The following is a 20,736-nucleotide window of genomic DNA, read 5'->3' on the forward strand; positions in this document are numbered from 1 at the left end:
TCAATAGCATAGTCCATAGTCAATAAAGTAGTACATAGACTAGTAGTCTATGAAAAAATTAGGGTCAATCTTAAGGTGAAGAATTAAGGATTAAATTTAAATTAATCTTTGAAAGTTGTTTTTGCTATTTTAAGCGCCCAATGGAGGTGGTTTAAACTTGAGCGAGAAATGCAAAGTGAAAACAGCTGATGCCATAAAAATTAATACATTTTTTAATATAAACATTGTTTAAAAAGAGGATGTATATACATCAAATCCGAAGAAATACACCTAGGCCTCTATTATCTATTATATCCTTAACCAGTGTCTCAGGTGGGAATCGAACCCACCACCTCCGGTCTACCAGACTAGAACACAATGTTCCACTAACTTACCGGAGGCCACAAAATAAACATTAAAATGTTTGATTTATCGATTATGGGGACTTCACAATATATTTTTTTATTTGAAATTTTAGTTTTCATTAATTTTCATATTACATTTACAATTGACTTCTTCTTTTTTATAAAACATGCATTGTTTTGATAACAAACAGTGAAGTTTTCATTTCTTTTGTATGGCTGCGAAGTTTAATCTTGTACTCAAAAACATCAAAGGGAATTAACATTAGAATTAATTTATTTTTAGATTAACTAATCTGATTACAAATTGGCATTTAATTACCAACTCAAAAACCCACTCTTTATCAACTAGTCAATCGGCTAATCCAAATAATAGTCACTAATGCCTTGACTAGTCAACAAACTATTCAATGATTCTTTCAAAAGACTTATCAATGTTCCAGTAAATAGATAAGTCAGTATAAATTCTTATAGACTAGTATATATTCTTAATAGACTAGTATATATTCATAATAGATTAGTATATATTCTAGGGGAAGGGAACTTTGTATGGGGGCTATGGCGAATTATGGACACAAGCCGATCTACTTAAAGTTACATATAAAGTTAACATAATTAAGAGTACTAAGGTCGTATTTGGGAGCCCGGTTGTATGTCGAATTGTAGTTTGTTTATAAGGTTTACATGGACGGACATAGCACTATTGACTCAGATTATTATTGTATAGTTATAATTTACGAGATTCTAAAGCACTTTATCTCAACTGTTATAAATATGAACAATTTTTCTTGCTAAATATTTTATTATAATTAAATATTTCTAATAGCTGCACCATCTCCAAGTATATTTCATAAAATTATAATCATACCTTTGAAATTTCTAAAAAAATTTAAAAAATTCTTTATAATACTTTAAAATAATGATGAAAAAAAAAAAGTGTACTTACCAAAAGTAAACCAGCAGCTACGCAGCAAATAATAAACAGATTCGCTTTTATAAAACGCTCCATAATGTGGTCATTCCAAAAATTCTTAAGACCACCGTCAACACCGCTGCCGCCACTTTTAAAAGTTTCACTAGATTTTTCACAATTCATTGTAAATTATTTGTGAATCGTATCGTAAGTGTTAGAAAAAAGAAAAATTAAATTATTTTTTTAACAGTTTCTTTTCCAGCTGTTTGTCATAAGTTGATATTTGTGAAATGTTTTTTTTTTTAATTTTGTTTTTGGTGCGTTTGTAATCGTATTGTTGTATGTATAAATGTTTGTAAATGTGAATTTCTTGTTTTTGTTTTTTGTGAAATTTTTTAGAGCATCAATTGTTTGTCATTTTTTTTTTAAATTTAATTCTAGTTTTAGTTGAATTTAATATTTTTTCATTTAACTAGTACGTTCTTTTATTTGAACAATTTTCTTCATGTTGTATTCATTGTTAAAATTTTAGAATTTTTTTGTCAACTTTATTTGTTTTTGTTGTTGTTAAATGCTGCGTGTTATTATTTTTGGCTGTTGTGTTGTTGATGATTTTGATTTTGATGATGATGTTTAAGTTTTGTTTTTATTAAAGCTGATTAAATTTAAAAGCGTTTTTGATAGTAGCCATGAAATTTTGCTTTTATTTTTTTATTGAAAGCTGCAAATGTAAGAAAAGAAACAAGTTCATTTTGCTGTTTATTATGATGTTTATGTGTTTTTTTTTGTGATTTCTTTTAAGAAATGTAACACCATTACCCATTTTTTTATTTCAGTTATTCTTAAATACACTATTTACATGTTTTTGTTGTTGGTTTTTCTGCTAGCCAAAAAAATTATTAGAACAGAAAATTTTATTTAATAAACATAACGCCTTGTTAAAGAAGTAGACAGTGGTGGTAAATGGGAATTTATATATTTTTATACCCTACCCCACTTTAGTGGGGAGGGTATATTGGGTTTGTGCTGATGTTTGTAAAGCACAATAATATTGGTTCTATACCCGCCTTTAAGTATAACAATTGGTTCAGAATCGTTTTCTGAGTCCATTAAGCTATGTCCGTCCGTCTGTTCGTCCATGTAAACCTTGTAATCAAACTACACGCAATTTTAAAGATAATTTAATGAAATTTGGTACATTATCTTCTATTGTCCCAGGGACGAATCCTATTGAAAATGGTTAAGATCGGTCCATTATTTCACCTAGCCTCCATACAACTGAACCCCCGAATAGAGCTTGTAATCTTTGTAATCAAACTACAGGTCGCAATTTTGGAGATAATTCAATAAAATTTTGCACATGATCTTCTATTGTCCCAGGGACAAATCCTATTGAAAATGATTAATATCGGTCCATTATTTCACCTAGCCCCCATACAACTGAACCCCCGAATAGAGCTTGTAAACTTTGTAATCAAACTACAGGTCGCAATTTTGAAGATAATTCAATGAAATTTTGCACATGATCTTCTATTATAACGTAGACGAAGCCTATTAAAATGATTAACATCAGTCCATTATTTCACCTAGCCCCCATACAGCTGAACCCCCGAATAGAGCTTGTAAACCTTGTAATCAAACTACAGGTCGCAATTTTGCAGATAAGTAATTCAATGAAATTTTGCACATGATCTTTTATGGTAGTGTAAACGAAGCCTATTGAGAATAGTTAATATCGATCCATTATTTCAGCTAGGTCCCATAGAACTGAACCTGCCAAATAAGGCTTTTAAGTTGATAATTATGTTTAATATACTCGTATCTCGAAAAAAGCTGCAAAACCAAGTTCTATACTAGTCTTGATAACCCTGATAAACTTTATAATTATAGGACCTCATTTGACCCTAGCCCCTCTAAAAAGCCCCCATCAAAATTTTACTTAAATATCCACAGTTTTATTAAACAGTAAATGGCTTTAGTATATCTGAGGCAAGGTACAATTCAACTTAAAAGCTTTATTAAAACTAAATCACATTTTATTCGTATACAGGTGTAGGGTATTATATGGTCGGCCTCACCCGACTATAACTTCTTACTTGTTTTACATTAACTATGTTTATAGTAAATTTTAACAGAATAATTATATTATTGACTTAAATTTATCATTCATATTTAAAGAAGACGCCTCACATAGAAATATGCACATAAGATGTTGTATATAAGTTATGAGACCGCACTTACAACCGAACGTCTGTTAACTTTAGGCAAAGGCAAACGTCGAAAGTGCCCGATCGCATACCAGTCACAGAATATATTGACTTTAACATTTTAGAAAATACCTGCATGAAAGCGTTGCAGAGGTACAAAACGTGCCTGAAGAAATATTGAAACTAAACCCCAGAACTGCCCGTGGGGCACATGCGCCAAATATATCTAATGCTTGTGATGTAGAACAAAATTGGGTTAAAATATATAAAAAATCAGTAATAATTTGTTTTAATTTTTTTCTTAAGTTTTGTGAAATAAACAATAAATATGTGATTTATTATACTTTGTTTAATGAATTAAGGTATAAAACAGCAAAATAATTTTTTTTTGTAATTTTTTCTTTTATTTTACTAACGACAAATCTGCCCCATCCCCTTGGCGTATTTACCTCATGGAGGGGGCGTTATCGCCATTTTTGGTCAGTGCGAAAAGTTAAAAAAAATATGTACATGAGGATGACTTAAGAAAAATTGAAAGGAATAAAACTAAAGCCAACATATCTAAGTATCCGAACCAAGAAAAAAATTAAGAATATGTATTGTGGTTTTAATTTGAGGCCGACTCAAAAAAAAAGTGGTTATGGTCCCCCTTCTACTCTATGTTTAAATCTAAAATCTTATAGGATTGTAAGAAAGATTTAACTGAATGCCAAGGGTAAGTTTAGCGTCATATGGTTACCAGGCCACTCGCAAATAGTCTACAATGAAAGAACAAATTAAATAGCTTCAAAGGGAAAGTAGTTCGAACTTATAAAGAATAAATCAACGAGAGTCGAATTAAAAATATGGATGAGTCTCCCATAAGAATAGTGAAATGTTGGGTAGAACCACAAAGATTCCATGGCGAGACCCTGACGAGAGCAGTACGAAAAGCCTCCTTAAGTAGACACACATGATTAGAGGCACAATTATACCAAATATGGATTATTCAAGGGAATGTAAAATAGCTGGAGAGGACAATGAAACTGTGGAACACTTTTTTGTTATTATCGAGTTTTTGTTGAAATTAGATTTAGATATCTTGAGAATGATATTACTCCGGATATAACATCCCCAAAAAACACTGAAATTATTCAACTAAATAATATCCTATAATATAAAAATTTTTCAAGAATTTGCTATATTTGGAAACCTAACAGTAACCATGGATAAAAATACCTATTACTAATGTTCCCATGATTTTCACACACAGACACATATTTATTAACAAAGGAAATCAAGTTTAACTAAAATAGTAACATAAATTGTTGTTAAATTTACAAAAAAAAAAATAAATGATTTTGACATATATCATTTAAGCAATGTCCGCTAAAAACATGTTTAATAGAATTAAGTAAAATCATGCAAAAATTTTCGGAAATGTTTACAAAATCGAACTTTAATTATAACAAATTTTACACAAAAAAGCTCCACTTTGTTTTTTGTTTTATTTTCTTGTTGTAACAAATGCATTTTAAACACAAGCACATTTAAATACCGGTTCTATTCGAAGTTCGAACTTTTGCATTATTTGTAAAACAGCTGCGGGTCTATATGAGAGAATGAATATAAACAAAATAATAAACAATATAAACAAAAACGTCAATAGATTTTCTTTGTTTTTGCTTTCATCAAAACAAAAGCAAAAAAGAAAAAAAGAAAACAATAAAGCAATAACAGCAACACTTGTAGACAGTTCGTTAATAACTGTTCTTTATTATTTTTGTATTTCCTTCTCCGTCCAATTGGCATTTGGAATAAACAAAAGACTTAAACAACTTTCCTTTCCCATTTTACTGTAGTATTTTATAAAATTAAAATAAAATATTACAAGAAGGTAGTTAGTGGAAATTGATAAATACTATACAAGTGTTTGAAAGTGTATGTGTGTGTGCTTTCTTTCAAATTTATTGCCACAAAGAAATGATTAAAATGTAGTAATAGGAAAATGTTGTAAAACAAAATAATTGGCAATATCTTAAATAATACCCTACAAGGGGTAAAATCATAGTTCTTGACTTAGCATTACAATTTTAATAAGACAATTGCATTACTCTATATATTTTTTATTTGGACATTAAAGAAACACAAAAGAGAATTTAAGAAAACGTGAAGAAAGTAGATATGGTCATTCGCCTTCTATTTCATTGTCCAAATCTGGCGGATAATTGATTTTATATAATAACTCTTAGCACAATCTAACTGATCTGTCAGAGATGTACAACCAATAATTATTTTTCAAAAGTCTTAATTTGATAAAAATCAGATGAACCAAACGTAATGTTATGGTGGCCAAACTTTAAGATATCGAACATCGTATCGTTAATAATCCATCCGTGTAATGTGCCATCAGGGTACGAAACCGAAATATTTACGTTTGTTTGTTTACGTTCTGTGGAAGTGATTTTTATTGACTTCCAGAGAAGCGAAAAGGATCCAATAAAACAGAAGGTAGATTTTTTGTACTGAATTTTTAGAATTAAACCCATTTTATTTTGGAGTTGATTGATAAAAACGCGTAATTTATTTATTTATTTATTTATTTATTTATTTATTTATGTTAATATTGTTTAAGTCAAATTAGTTTTATTCCATAATACTACAATTTCACTTCCTAAAATCTTCCAAAAAAAAAACATAAAAATAACTTCCTGAGAATGACTTTAGATGTAGTAAATTTGGAATCAATTAAAAAGTACATCCCTCCTATGACAAGCCTGTGTTAAAATCATAACTTTTCAGGTTTTTTCAGTACTTCCATGGAGTAAATTCTACTTCTTAATCGCTTCTTTGGAAGTTCTTTTTTTTTCTGGGAATATCTTAAAGAATAAGAAAGATATAAACGAGACTAAAACGGTATATATGAACAGAATAGACTTTCAGATGACATCACATAATAATTACGGAATGTTATAACGTCAAGGAATGGTTTCTTTTATAATAGGTTAGGATAAGTACTTTGAAAATTTGTCAATTTAAAACAAAAAATCTGAAATCAGATTCTGATTGTGCACTGCTCACTCAAGTCACCGGGTTTTAATAAAAGTATAACTAATATGTTTAATTATGGGTCGGTATGATGGCTTTCTGAATGTCGTTTTGAAATTGAAACCCACTTTCTGTTATTTGCTATAACGATATCGTTTAAGTGGCCTGTGGAAATGTGGATCAAGCTATTCCAAATTTATAATAGTGATTAATTATTTAAATCAAATCAGTTTTAAGAAATTTTATGACAACATTTGTTTTTATAAAGCAGACCTTATGGGGGCAATTATAGATCGATCTCCATAATTTAATAGAAAGATTCGTTTAAATAAAACTATTTAAACAAAAATGCATGCAGATCAGATTGAATCGTGGACCAGTATTGTATTCTACCTTCTCACGTTCTAACACTGTATTGATTCTGTTCAGAAAGACGAATGGACATAATTATATTGTCTTGGAATATTGCTCCCCGGCCATGTTTCCTTAAAGAGTGTCACATCATGGTCATTTGTTTGAGGTTCCTTCGAGATCCACATAGTGGCTGTGGTTAAAACCCGAATCGCGGAAAGAGGGTTGCTTAGTTAAAGACTGATACACAGTGACTATGATTTTCATGATACATTTCTGTTATCGTTCCTAGATGCTGGAGCGATACGAATTACAGAGCATGACTGTGGATTAATAAAATATTGGATTTGAGCTAATAATGAAAATATTGGGTGGAGTTTTCTGATGTCTGCTTGCATTCTATAGAAAGAATGAAGTAACTGAAGGATTTGACGGATAGAGTTGGTACAGTGATATGTTAGAATGTTTAATCTAGTGCAAGGTCGTCACTGTCCTCTCTTTGATTTATTTGGCGATTTTCCTACATGGTTGAGTGTATGCTCAACTTATCACAGTAGGTCTTTGTGACCATTGAAATAAAGTCTTGTCAATTAATATGATCTTTGTTTCGGACTACCAATTCGTCCCTCTAGGTGCTGTTGTCGAAACAACAGATCCATTCTAGTATGATGATTATGTCGGGGTTGATTGAGCTTGTTCATGACACCTGTCTTTGCCCAACATGACTACTATGGCAAGAAATTAGATAGCTCGAGTACTTTAACAAAGTGCTTGTACATGGACCGGAATTGCAACCTGCACAAAGGGGCGGTGGTTTACTGGTAAAAAAGTACCACCGTGATGTAGGGCAACACGCCAGGTACTCATGTAAAGCACTTCGACTTAGTGTCTTAGAATCTATTAGGTATCCAGAATACATTCAACAAATTATATTAGCATTAATTGTTGCATACTTATTAACTTAATAGCATATGCCATGAATAGTGCAGTAGGGTATTTTTTTACTGTTTGAAAGAAAAACAAAAACCAAATCTAGAAACATTAATTATATGAGCTATAAGTACTACGGGTGAAATAAAGTAATTGGCTATGAAGGTAACAAAGTGATTGAATTAATAATTATCGCTTCGTTTATATTGTTGTTTTTTTATACGTTATTTATAGAATACTTTTATATTTTCTTCTTTCTTTTAGTTATTTTATGTTTGGTGAACAATAAAAAATAATAATAATCATTTAAATATGAACAACGGTTATTTTATAGTTTTGTTTTTTTGTTTCATGTACATAAAGAAGAGTTCATATAACCAAATCGATAAAAAAAATCATTTACATATTTTATATGAATATGTACATATATTTTAAAACATAGGTAGCATATGCAACAAGTACATAGAAGAACTTTTTTTTATTCTATATTTGATATTTACTTCTTTTTTTATAACATTTTCATTTTATAAAGGTGCATATATCCGGTCTTTGTTAGTTTTACCGGTTAAAATGGTCGTTGAACGTCTATGTTATAAAACAATAATGATTTTGTTGTTGTTGTTGTTTTTTTCATAAAAATGCGTAATTATATTTTGTGTCATTTATGATTTGCGTAGCCGGTTTATATATAAATATTGCGAATTATTAATTAGATTTGTTAATTATATAATTGTTTATAATTAATGATCATTAACATAGTAAGAAATATACTAAAGAGTACACACCTTTAATGAACAAATTAGGGATTGTTTAAATGAAGTCGTAGGTGATTTATGGAAGTACAGTTTAGCGACATCTTTTATGAGGGATTTAATTGAAAATTATAGTTTAATTTGTTTATGTCAAGGTAATGATTGCAAAATCATTTAAAAAATGGAGATATACACTTTATGGTTATAAGAAATCCTATATCATCTAATGAATTTTTTACAAATTGTTATAAACGATATATTACGAAAAGCAATAGCAATATCTGAACTGATCTACTGTTATAGCGCTCTCTCTAGCACTGTAGGTTTCAAACATTTTTCTGGTATAATAATTTATTAACTGGTTTATAGTCGCCTTCTGCAATTTATATTCATAAAATCTCTTAATCTCTAAGAACTTGAAAATGTTTCTAAAATAATTATGCAGATATTCATACAAAAAAAAACTAAATATTTAAATATAGTTTTTAAACTTGTGTTTATTGAATTGTAGGAAGATATTTTATAATTTATTTCAAATAAATACTTTTATTTCTGCGTAGGTCGCTTTAAATCTGCAATATTAAATTATGACAATAAAAACACAAACACACACACTCACACCTCAAATGAAGATGTTATGGAAATAAGAAAAATCACAATAATTATTTTAATAATAAAAAACTTAATACTGTCATTATGATAAATTTTTGTGATTATTAATTATACACCTAAATAATTAAATATTAAAGCAAATCAATGGTTTCTTTTTTTTAACCAAAGAAAATACAATAAGTGCGACAAAGCTGCAATTAATAGACTTCCTATGAATTATAAATATTAATGAAAAATAATATAATTATATTGTTTATATTCGTAGTTGTACATTTGTGGATTATGTTATCAATTTTAAACTCACTTGCAACTTTGTGGCAAAAACATTTTGATTTTTTCTTTGTTTGTTTCTTGAATAAATTTGAAATTGTTTTCTTTTAAATTAAATTACATCTTCATTGCACGTAATAACGCATAGACAGATGTTAATATTTACATTTTAATATTTAAGAAATAATTACAAGGTCATTCGTAAAGAGGGGAAATTGGAGAATTGTTTATTTATTTATCTATTTATCTATCTATCTATCTATCTATCTATCTATCTATCTATCTATCTATCTATCTATCTATCTATCTATCTATCTATCTATCTATCTATCTATCTATCTATCTATCTATCTATCTATCTATCTATCTATCTATCTATCTATCTATCTATCTATCTATCTATCTATCTATCTATCTATCTATCTATCTATCTATCTATCTATCTACCTATCTATCTATCTAGATTTAGACTTGAGAACGGTCTACCATCGCCCTTTGTTCTTCAATGAAGAACTCAGGTGGCAATTTTTATACATTGGCTTTGACGGATCCATGCTCAAGTACTTTGCTGGAGTACTCGAGCTATCTAATCTCTGACCATTGGATGGCTTCTGTTGATTCGGCAACAGCACCTAGTACGGAGGACCGAAGTACGATCCATCAATAAGCCACAGGGAAACACTGTGTTAATTCTGATATGAACAGTGTATACTTTGAACATATCTGGACAAGGAAGGAAAATTCAATGGTATCATATGTATATGATAGCTTTCATCCATCATCATTCAACCTAGCACACATCTCATTCATAAAACACATTCATAAGAAAAAACATACGACACATTCCTGAGGTAGACAGGTGGGGTAAGGCTCGCAGAACCTCACATTCATCCCGTACCATATACAATTAATAAACTCCTTTCCAACGCATAGTACCACAGTCACTCCTCTGTGAGGTATCTGTTGTTTTCGGCAACAGCACCGAACTTATCCCAAAATATTGACTATTGTCATGCATCAGTCTTTCAACCCCCACTTACTCTCCCCGCGAATTTGGTTTTGAACTACAGCCACTAAGTAGATCCCGAAGGAACCCCAAACAACTGAAAAGCCACGACATATTCCTGCGGGCAACTGGCCACCCGTAGTATCAGATTATGCGGTGCTCTGGTCTGACCTCTATGCAAAAACTAGAAAAGCAGTAGACTGTAACCAATTTGTCAGTCCCGGCCAGACTGTTGGTATTGGCCACCCCCGGGGGATGTCATTATGATGAATTCAACAATGTTTTGTCAAATTCTTTAAATGATCTTATGATTCTATGAAATGATCTTAATCAGAACCTTAAAAACACAGTATCGAAACATCTAGGTAATCTGTACAGTTATTTCCAAATTCCTTTTTTTTATTACTAATGTTAAATTGGAATATTAAACTTAAACCCAACTTAAACTTAACCTTCACTACTTGCAAAAAAATAAACCAACTTGCAACTGTCACTTTTGACTTTGAAAATTGTATTGAAAATAACTAAACGAATAGCAATACCCTTTATAAATATTTATAAAAAGTGAACGAGAGGCATGCATGCCATAAAAAGCCAATAAACTTTAAAACAATACAATTAGTTTTTATTTCGCGTAACAGACATTTTTAAATGTTATTGAGAATGATAGAGTTTGTGTATTGTATGTGATACTATATGTACGTCTAATGATAATGTTGATCATGATAATGATGAAGATGATCATTATCATAATGATGAACATGTTGAATGAATGTTTTAGTTATTTTTTTCATTAACTCTACATATACAATGATGACGTTACCAAATTGGAAATGTATGTGAGTTTGCATGCTGATCATGATGATGATGTTGATCATGGTTTTATAAAAAAAAAAAATAATTTTTAAAATAAAAATGAAATTTTGTTTAGGTGTTGAGTTGAGATAGGTTTGGTATGTTTTAGTTTTTTTTTTTTTTTGGGTTTAAGGCCAAACAAACATGCAACTGTATTAAAAAATAAAATAAACAACAACAAAAATATATGAAATAATAAAATCTTAACATTTTAAAGAAGAAATTTTTTTACGAAATTATAGACATTAACGTGACTTTGAGTTGGTTAGGATGTTTGTGTGTAAAATGTTTTCTTAATATTAAGGGGAAGTTCACACATACATACGTACATATCTGCATATGTCGATAAATACTGACCCCATAATTTGACCTCTTAATTTGTTATAACAAGACTTTTCAAAATGGATTGAGAGCAATGTTTTTGAAGAATAAAACTTCACTTTCAATTATACATATTCTTGGTTTAAAAGTAACTCACGCATTGAATTCTATTGAATCATTTTATAAATTGTGATGATCATTGCTAAATCGATTCAGGAAGTTAATGAGGCTTTATAAACATCAACATCAATGCATTTGAGTACCATTTCTCAATATGGTGGTGTTGATTATAATTACAAATTATTGCAAAACATATCAATTAAATACACAACTTATTATGAAATGAAAATGATTTGCAAAAAAAAATATATTATTACTCAAATCATATTTAAGATATTTAATGTCTTTGACTTTTTAATTATTTGTTTTATAAAAGAGCAAACAGCTAATCTTTGTATGAATTTTAATTTGTAATCGCCAACAAAGCCGATATCTTCATTGGCGATTACAAACTAAAATTGTAGATTTGATAACTATTTCATTTTCCTCATTTTTATATTTTGTTTGAAAAATTGTCGGTTTTGGGAGAATTTTCCTTTTACACCAACAATCCCCTCCGTGGATCCGCACCTGATCTTAGGTTAGGTTGATAGGAGGATGTATACTATATCAAATCCGAAATAATACACCTAGGCCACAATCGGTTCTGTTGTGCGCCACTTATCGGGAACTGAATGATTTTTTTTGTGAGTGTTCAGAAACTGAGTTTCCTGAACGTAATTCCTAAGAATCTTCCAATCAGTCAGGAATGTTATTTCCGGAATAACATCACTTCCAAGATACTTAGATCTAACTTCGACGAATGACTAGCAGTGGCAAAGAAAATGCTCCAGAGTTTTACTGTTCTCTCCATATACTCTACATCCTCTGAATCCGCACGTCCAATTTTGCATAAATGTGCTCATAATCCTGTGTGTCCACTCAGAATACGTACTATCATACTAATTTCAGACTTGCTCATTCTGAGGATCTTAGCACTAGTTTTTTTACTAGTCTACAAAGTACGTTATAGACAAGGCTTTTAAAAGCAAAGTCAATCGACTAGCTTCAAAAATTTTGACTACTCCCCAATCACTGGTAAAGAGTACACCCTAAAAGACTGGTCCAAAACTAATCCAATTACATTGCATAAACATTTTCCATTTAACATTGTAATTTCCTAAATTATGACCACATTAATCACCCATGAATTACTTCAGACTAATTCTAAAACTACTTCTTTGCTGAAAGTTTGGAAATACATAAACCGCAACATAATCTAATCTAAGACTACTAAGCGTATTCAATAATGTCTACAGGGGGATTATATAAATGGATTATGTATTTCAATAATTTTTGCTGAAAAGTATTGTCTAATCTATTTACTAGACTATTAAGTAATAGTTTTGATAAGATGATAGTCTAGTTTATAGACCAGTCTATGGACTAAATTATGAACTAGTAGATAGTCTATAAAGAACTTTAAATACAAGAAAATTAAGAGTATAAGTTTATAATATGGAAAAAGTACTTAACATATTATGAGATACTGTGGTAATTTTCAATGCCAAATAGTACTGAAAAAAGGTACAATAGTACTAAATTTTCCTTGCCTTATAAATTTTATTGGGATTCAATGGAACGAAACTTGTTTTTGAGTACTCAATTAGTTAATATTATTTGCCAGTTTAAACGCTTAATGGGGGTGGTTTAAACTTGAGCAAGAAATGCAAAAGTGTAAACAGCTGATGCAAAAAAAATTAATAAAATTTTTACTAAAATAAACATTAAAATGATTGATTGATTTATCAATGAGTATAAATTATAGTGACTTCACAATTATTTTTTTGGTTTAAGTTTTAGTTTTCATTGATTGTCATATTACATTTACAATTGTCTTTTTTTATAAAACATGCATTGTTTTGATAACAAACTAGGGTTCTATAAATCGACTTTCGAATAATCGAACAATTGCCTTTTTGTCGAAAAAAGTCGAAAAGTTGAAGTCGACTATTTTGTTTCAAAAAAGTCGATAACTCGACTATCGTCTATGAAAAAAGTCGAAAAGTCGACTTTGTAAATAAAAGTCGGAAAGACGAAAAAAAGTCGAAAAAAGACGGAAAAAGTCGAAAAGTCGAAAAGTCGGAAAAAGTCGAGAAAAGTAGGAAAAATTCGGAAAGTCGTAAAAAGTCGAAAAGTCGACCATTTATAAAATATTAAAAGTCGAAAAATCGACTTTTAATTAAATGAAAAAAGTCGAAAAGTCGAAAAATCGACTTTTAACTAAATGCAAAAAGTCGAAAGTCGAAAAGTCGACTTTTCATAAAATGCAAAAAGTCGTTTCAACTATAGAACCCTATAACAAACAGTGACGTTTTCTGTTGTTTTGTATGGAAAACACTGCGAAGTTTAATCATGAGCTCAAAAACATCAAAGGGGATTAGATTAACTAATCTGATTATTAATTGGCATTTAATGGCCAACTCAAAAACTCGCTCTAATTGTGTTTTCGATAGAGCGTAATAATTTCCACAAAATCACAAGAAAACAAACACTCGATTTTTATGATAGACAACATTAAAATAACTCTCACTCACAGGCCCTTCATGCTCAGTTAAATCAGATTTTATGGTATATTTTCAATTCATTTAGGTTTAACTAAACCGAAAAATATGGATTAAACTCAAGCTTTAAAAACAACAGTTACATTTTAAAGTTTAAATTAACATGAATTGTGTGTGATAGACAGCTCTATGTGATTTGATGTGATGATGATTTAATATATAAATTATACAAAAATCATAAATAATACAAGTTTGTATATGAGGAATTTTCTTTATTATGCATGAAATGTATTTAACTGCGTATTTACACCAAAGATGATGAAGATGATGATGGTGATTACGATGTCTACAACTTTTTCATTATAATGTAAATTATTATTATTATAAAAATATGGTTTTTATGAGTATAGTTACAGTATAAATAATGTGTATATGAAATGAATAATAGTATTTAATAGTTGTATATCTTATTTTGTAAGTTTTAAGTTATTTTATTTTTTTGTTAGTTACCTTTCACTTTTTAGGGTTTTCAGTGGTATCTAAGTGTGTGATATATATAATTAATTATTTATACACTGCTGCTGCTGTTTGTTTATGTTATAAATTTAATTTTTATGTTATATTTCGTTAGTTTATAATTTTGTTTTTTTATTTATATTAAATACTTTAAAACATCTGAATCTAAAACAAAAAGTAAACAAGCAATTTATTAGGAAGGGTTCCAATTCAGTAACTACACAAGTCACATTTAAAAACCAAAAACCGTTGTGTTTCTTGTAACCACATTGTCTTAAGTTTTCTTCAATATTTTGAAAATTTATAACAAATAAAATTTTATTTTATTGCGAAAATTTTCACAGCACTTTAAACAAAGTCGTTGTTTTTCTTCTTCTTCTTCTACTACTTCTCGTCGTTAATGTTTTTGCTGTTTTACAAATGACAACACCATAACATACTTGCCACTTTTTTATTTTATTAACTCATAGTAAAGTACCTATACAATAATCCAATCGAAAAAAAACATTTTAAAAATAAACAATTTTTTAAAAATATTTTAACATTTAGTCATCACCACCATCAACAACGTTAACAGCATTGTCTTATTGCTGGCGTTATATCGTCATCAAAAAAGACGTATGAGAATTTCTAGAATATAAATGCAAAAAAATATTTAACCCTTGATTGGGTTAATGTTATTTTCAGATTTTTCTTGTTAAACAATATTCAAAAATGTTGAAATTAAAATCCATTAAAAAAAGTATTTTATAGACCAACTAATAAACAAGTGCATTTAGCCAATTCCATTTAGTTTAGTAGGAGTTTTCCAGCTCTTCCCCGTTCGCGGAATATAAAATGGCGGCACCACTTAGAGGACAGGATTAACAAGGCACTTCGCTGCTGGGCCTTAGCTCTACTATAACACATTAGCTTCATAAAAGTTGTATACTGAACACATTGGAAGTCAAAGTCGGAAACTTTTAAACACTGATTCCAGATATAAAGTCTTTGTCAAGCGGAACTTTAGAGCTTATATACGTAGGAATCAGTTGCTGCATGGATGACTCTAAGTTGGGAGACATTGGAGGTCCTGGGGTTCTACATTAAATACCCTTTTACCCAATCCCAATACCATAGACCTGGTCCGCACTTTTGCTAAATCAAAAGTTTCCCAAATAAAGTTTCCTAGGGTGGACCGGCAGATATTACCCATAGTCGAAAGCAATGAGGACGCTTTTAAATGTTAATGATAAATCTAAGACCGAATACATTTCCTAAAGTAAGATTTACATTATAAAAAATTGTACCTGTTGTGAAATTTGTTGATGGAATTTTGTAAACATTGAACAGCTGTTCCATAGAAAATCAACTATTGTGAATGAATTGTTCACAACAAGTTCATGATAGCAATTTTTCCTTCGACAGAAATGAAAATTTCAAGGGAACAACAAACATTTTTATTTTTATTCTACGTAAAGCGTACAACAGGACCGATATTGGACTAGGTGTACTTCTTCGGATTTGATGTAGTATACATCCTAACCTAGTCAATAGAGTACTTCATAGACAAGTCAACCTTCAGACAATTTTTTTTAAGATTTAGTTATAAAACATTTGTCAGACATAAGACTGATGTTTAGACTGGTTCAATGGCTATTTTTTGTGGATAAATTAAATATTTTAATTTTAAAGATCGAATTGTATCAATAAAGTACAATTTTGACAGCTCTTCAGAGTATGGCCTACTCTAATAAGGCTCAGTTACTTTTCTTTCCGTGATAGATCAGCTGATGAGTGTTTTTCATAAATAAATTTAACTTCATGGTCAAACAATCGACTTACGTGGATTTCCGTTAATCTCCAACGAATCAGGTGATTCACGTAACGTAGCGTATAAACTAACTGACTCTTTATGGTTCTCCAATAGCGCAATACGGTCATAGAAATAACCTGGCTTAGTTCTTCCATAAACTGAAAAGAGGTCTAACCAGAGAACCACATAATCTGGTATTACGGGTGGCCAGTTGCCCGCAGGACTATGTCCTGACTGGTCAATGGGTTGAGGTACTGCGGGCCTCACCCCACCCGTATACCTATAATGAATGTATCGTATATTTGTCTCTTATGAATGTGTCTGATAAAGGGGAAGTGTACTGGGTTGTCTGATGATAGATGAAAGGTATCATATACAAATGATACCATTAAATTTTCCTTTCTTTTCCAGATATGTTCAGAGTAAACCCTATTCATATCAGAATTACCACAGTGTGTCCTTGTGAGTAAGAATAAAGTCTCGGCTTATTTGATGGATTCGTACTTCGGTCTGTCGGTTACGCCTCAAGTTGCTGTTGTCAAATCAACAGAGGCTATCCCATCTATGTGGTTGTAAACGGAAGTGATGTTTTACATCTTGGAAGTTAAGCAATGGGGCAGCAATGTTCAGAGATTAGATAGCTCAAGTACTCGAGCAAAGTGCTTTTACATGGACCGTTATATCTATGTACAAAAATTGCAGCCTATGTGTAAGATACACAAAGGGGCAGTGGTAAGTTGTTTACTTCTTACTCACCCATGGATTGAAAAAGTACCACCGTAAGAGAGGGCAACATGACAGGTACTCACGTAAAGCACTTCGACTTCATTCATGAGTAACCCAGATGACAATTATGTTTAAAAATTTATGACAATTTATGTTTAAAATTCCACAAATAAAATTCTCAAAAATAATCTAAAATAAGAGCTAACGTTTACGTCTACTATGCATGACGATTCATAACATGATTTAAAATTTATTAAGAAATACTTTTTTATTTTTGTTGATATTTACTTTGACCCTTTGATACTTTTAAGGGTTAAGTCAAAATTCCATACACAGCTCACTGTGTCAAACTAGTATTCCAAATAAAAACTTAATCACACAAAAATTCCCATAAAATGTTGACGTATCCGTAGAATGTTTACGAAATTGAACTCTAACACACTAATAGGGTAATTTTAGCATAAACTGAGTTTTAATTGTGTTTAATGTTTGGCAACTTTAAAGACTTGAAAAACATAAACAGACGGAACAAAATTAAATTCTCATAAAATTTAAAAAGATTTGATAAACAAGTAGGAAATGCACATTAGAGTTTTTTTGTTTTTGTTCAAAAGTAAGAGTGTATGAATAAATAAACAATTTTTAATAAACATATAATTTTAGAACTTGTTTTAGTGGCTTTTGGATTTAAATTTTTTCTTTCTTTAAATATGCAATTAAATATTAAAGAAAAAAAGTAAAGTTTTCTTGTTTTTTTAGTTTTAAACTACTTTCGATTGTTGTTTTTTTTTTATAAGTTTCTTCTTCTAGGTTGTAGTAAAACTGCTGTTTTGTAACGGGTTTAATTAAAAAGCGAAATTTGTTTAAATATTTAATTTTACTTTTGTTCATAAGATTTATTGTTTTTTTTTGTTGTTTTTTTTTGTATTTTTTTAAGTAAAGAGGAAGAAAACAGCTAAGTTGCATGCTTGTCACATAAAATTGAAATGAAACTATATGTTAATGATCATTTGTAAAACAACAAAAACTCTAAAAAATGACGCGTTCTTTTTTTTGTGCTCTACAGATATTTAAAGATTTTATATATTTCTCTTAAATTCCAATTAAACCTAGATCAGATAATACAAAAAAACAAACTGTATTTTTTATTACTATTATTATGAATTTCGTTAGTATACAATTTTAATTCCTTTTGTTTTTATGTAGATTTCTGTTTAACACCATTTGTATGAAGACACACACACACACACAAACAAACACTTTGAAATAAATATAAATTTCTTAACGGTTTTAATTTTAATTCAAAAAAAGTTACTTTAGATTTTTGTATTATTTATGTTTCTCACTTTAGTGACACACAATCACATCAGCTTTTAGCTGTTAACAAGATTTTACGCACTTGGACTCGTAAATTTAAAGTGAAAACAAAAGACTTAAGTAACGAACGCGCGCGCGTTGTAACCAATTTCTACGATACACACACGTCAACGCTTTCTTTGCAACTAAAACTCAACAATTCTCCCGTAAGTTTCTCAACCAACAAAACAGAAAACCTAGTTGTGTGTTAAAAAGCCCAAAGCCAAAGCTTTTTTCTTAACACTTACAATACATATATAAAGTAAAAAGAATAAAAAAATATTTCAAAGCTAAATAAAAACTTAAAATATTTAAATATTAAATCATTCCTTTTGTTCTCTTTTTTTTAATTTTTCTTTTAAATCTTGTTTAAGATTTTTTGTTGTTTATTTATTTTAGTTTTGCTGTCGATTAAAGTTATTATTGTTGTACATCTTTTTGAATTTTATATTTTTATAACGGTTGTGTTTTTTTTAACAATTTAAATTGTATTTCTTTTTTCGATATTGAGGCATGTGTTTCTTATTCGTTAAAAATTTAAGTAAAATAATACCCCAACGGTCTAAATTTGTTCAAAAGAAACTTTCTTTTCAACTCTGACTGTTATCATTACATCTCATATTTGTAAATACCAAGTATTTGCTCCCATATCTTATATTTTAAAGATGTGTCAATGGGAGTGCAGCTCAAATTGCTGTGTATAATTTATATGCTAATATTTAGTTAAACTATGTTTTTATTTCGTAATACACTTACAAAAAAAGTGTGAAATACGATATTCGCTTGTTAAGATAAATTTTATAATTATGCACACCCTTCAATCTTGTTAAATATAAAGCTCATTGCAAAAACAAATTAAGTAGCAAGAAGTGGAAAAAGTAAGTGATTCCCGGTTAGTTAGTGGGCTGTGTTTGAATCTGGTCGACCGATGTTGTAGGTTTCGATTCCCACCTGAGACACTGAACAACATTCTCGATAGAGGCCTAGGTGTATTTCTTGGGTTTTGATGTATATTTATACATCCTCATTTCATACTAACTAACTAACTAACTAACTTACTAACTAACTAACTAACTAACTAACTAACTAACTATCTAACTAACTATCTAACTAACTAAATAACTAACTAACTAACTAACTAAATAACTAACTAACTAAATAACTAACTAACTAACTAACTAACTAACTTACTTACTAACCAACAAACTAAATATGTAACTAATTAACTAACTAAATAACTATCTATCTATCTATCTATCTATCTATCTATCTATCTATCTATCTATCTATCTATCTATCTATCTATCTAACTATCTATCTATCTATCTATCTATCTATCTATCTATCTATCTATCTATCTATCTATCTATCTATCTATCTATCTATCTATCTATCTATCTATCTATCTATCTATCTATCTATCTATCTATCTATCTATCTATCTATCTATCTAACTAACTAAATAACTAACTAAATAACCAACAAACTAACTATTTAACTAATTAACTAACTAACTAACTGAATTACTTATCTAACTAACAAACTAACTAACTGTGGCCTCCGGTAGGTTAGTGGTTAGTGTTCTAGTCTGGTAGACCGGAGGTCGTGGGTTCGATTCCCACCTGAGGCACTGGTTAAGGAGCGCACAACAGGCCCGAAAGAGGCCTAGGTGTATTTCTTCGGATTTGATGTATATATGTACATCTTCCTTTTAAACTAACTAACTAACTAAATTGATAGAAGGATACAACGACAAATTCTAAGAAATACATCTGAGCCGCTATCTACTGGTCCGACAGGTAAGCTTCTTTTCATGGAAATTTTTTGTTGGTTAAAACAAGAACCTTATGCAGCATTCTCTGAATGTATTATCGTCCGATATTCGGAAACTCTGTTTCTTGGACATAATTTATAAGAATTAGGGTTCGTGAGGGATGTTATATCCATAATAACATCATCACAAGATATATGGCCCTAATTTCGGCAAAAGCCTGACAATGACAAAAAAGTGCACCAGAGTTTCACTCCTCTACATATTCATCTAAATCCGTACGTACAGTTTTGTATAACTATGTCCTTCATCTACTCAGTACACGCAACATCATACTAACCTCAAACTTGCTCACTTCGAGGAGGTGGTTTAATATTTTAAGAG

At 29.9% G+C, this 20,736-nt stretch overlaps 1 protein-coding gene across 6 annotated transcripts in view; it reads right to left on the minus strand.

Annotated features, from left to right (window-relative positions):
• LOC111678573 overlaps positions 1 to 18,736 on the minus strand; it is a 26,183-nt gene extending 7,447 nt beyond the window's left edge. The window contains exons 1-3 of one of the 6 annotated variants that reach the window (XM_046953490.1): positions 18,541 to 18,736; positions 14,699 to 14,869; positions 1,288 to 1,417 (exon numbers count right to left, since the gene is read on the minus strand). In XM_046953490.1, coding sequence (XP_046809446.1) covers positions 1,288 to 1,350 — 63 coding nt within the window. In that variant the 5' untranslated portion in view covers positions 1,351 to 1,417; positions 14,699 to 14,869; positions 18,541 to 18,736. Of the gene's footprint in view, positions 1 to 1,287; positions 1,664 to 14,698; positions 14,870 to 18,377 lie in introns of those variants that run through there. The other 5 variants (XM_046953489.1, XM_046953488.1, XM_046953491.1 and 2 more) reach the window with 5 other exon arrangements.
• Between the last annotated feature and the right edge of the window lie 2,000 nt (positions 18,737 to 20,736).

Source organism: Lucilia cuprina, chromosome 6 (genome assembly GCF_022045245.1).
Source record: "Lucilia cuprina isolate Lc7/37 chromosome 6, ASM2204524v1, whole genome shotgun sequence".
Classification (NCBI taxonomy): domain Eukaryota; kingdom Metazoa; phylum Arthropoda; class Insecta; order Diptera; family Calliphoridae; genus Lucilia; species Lucilia cuprina.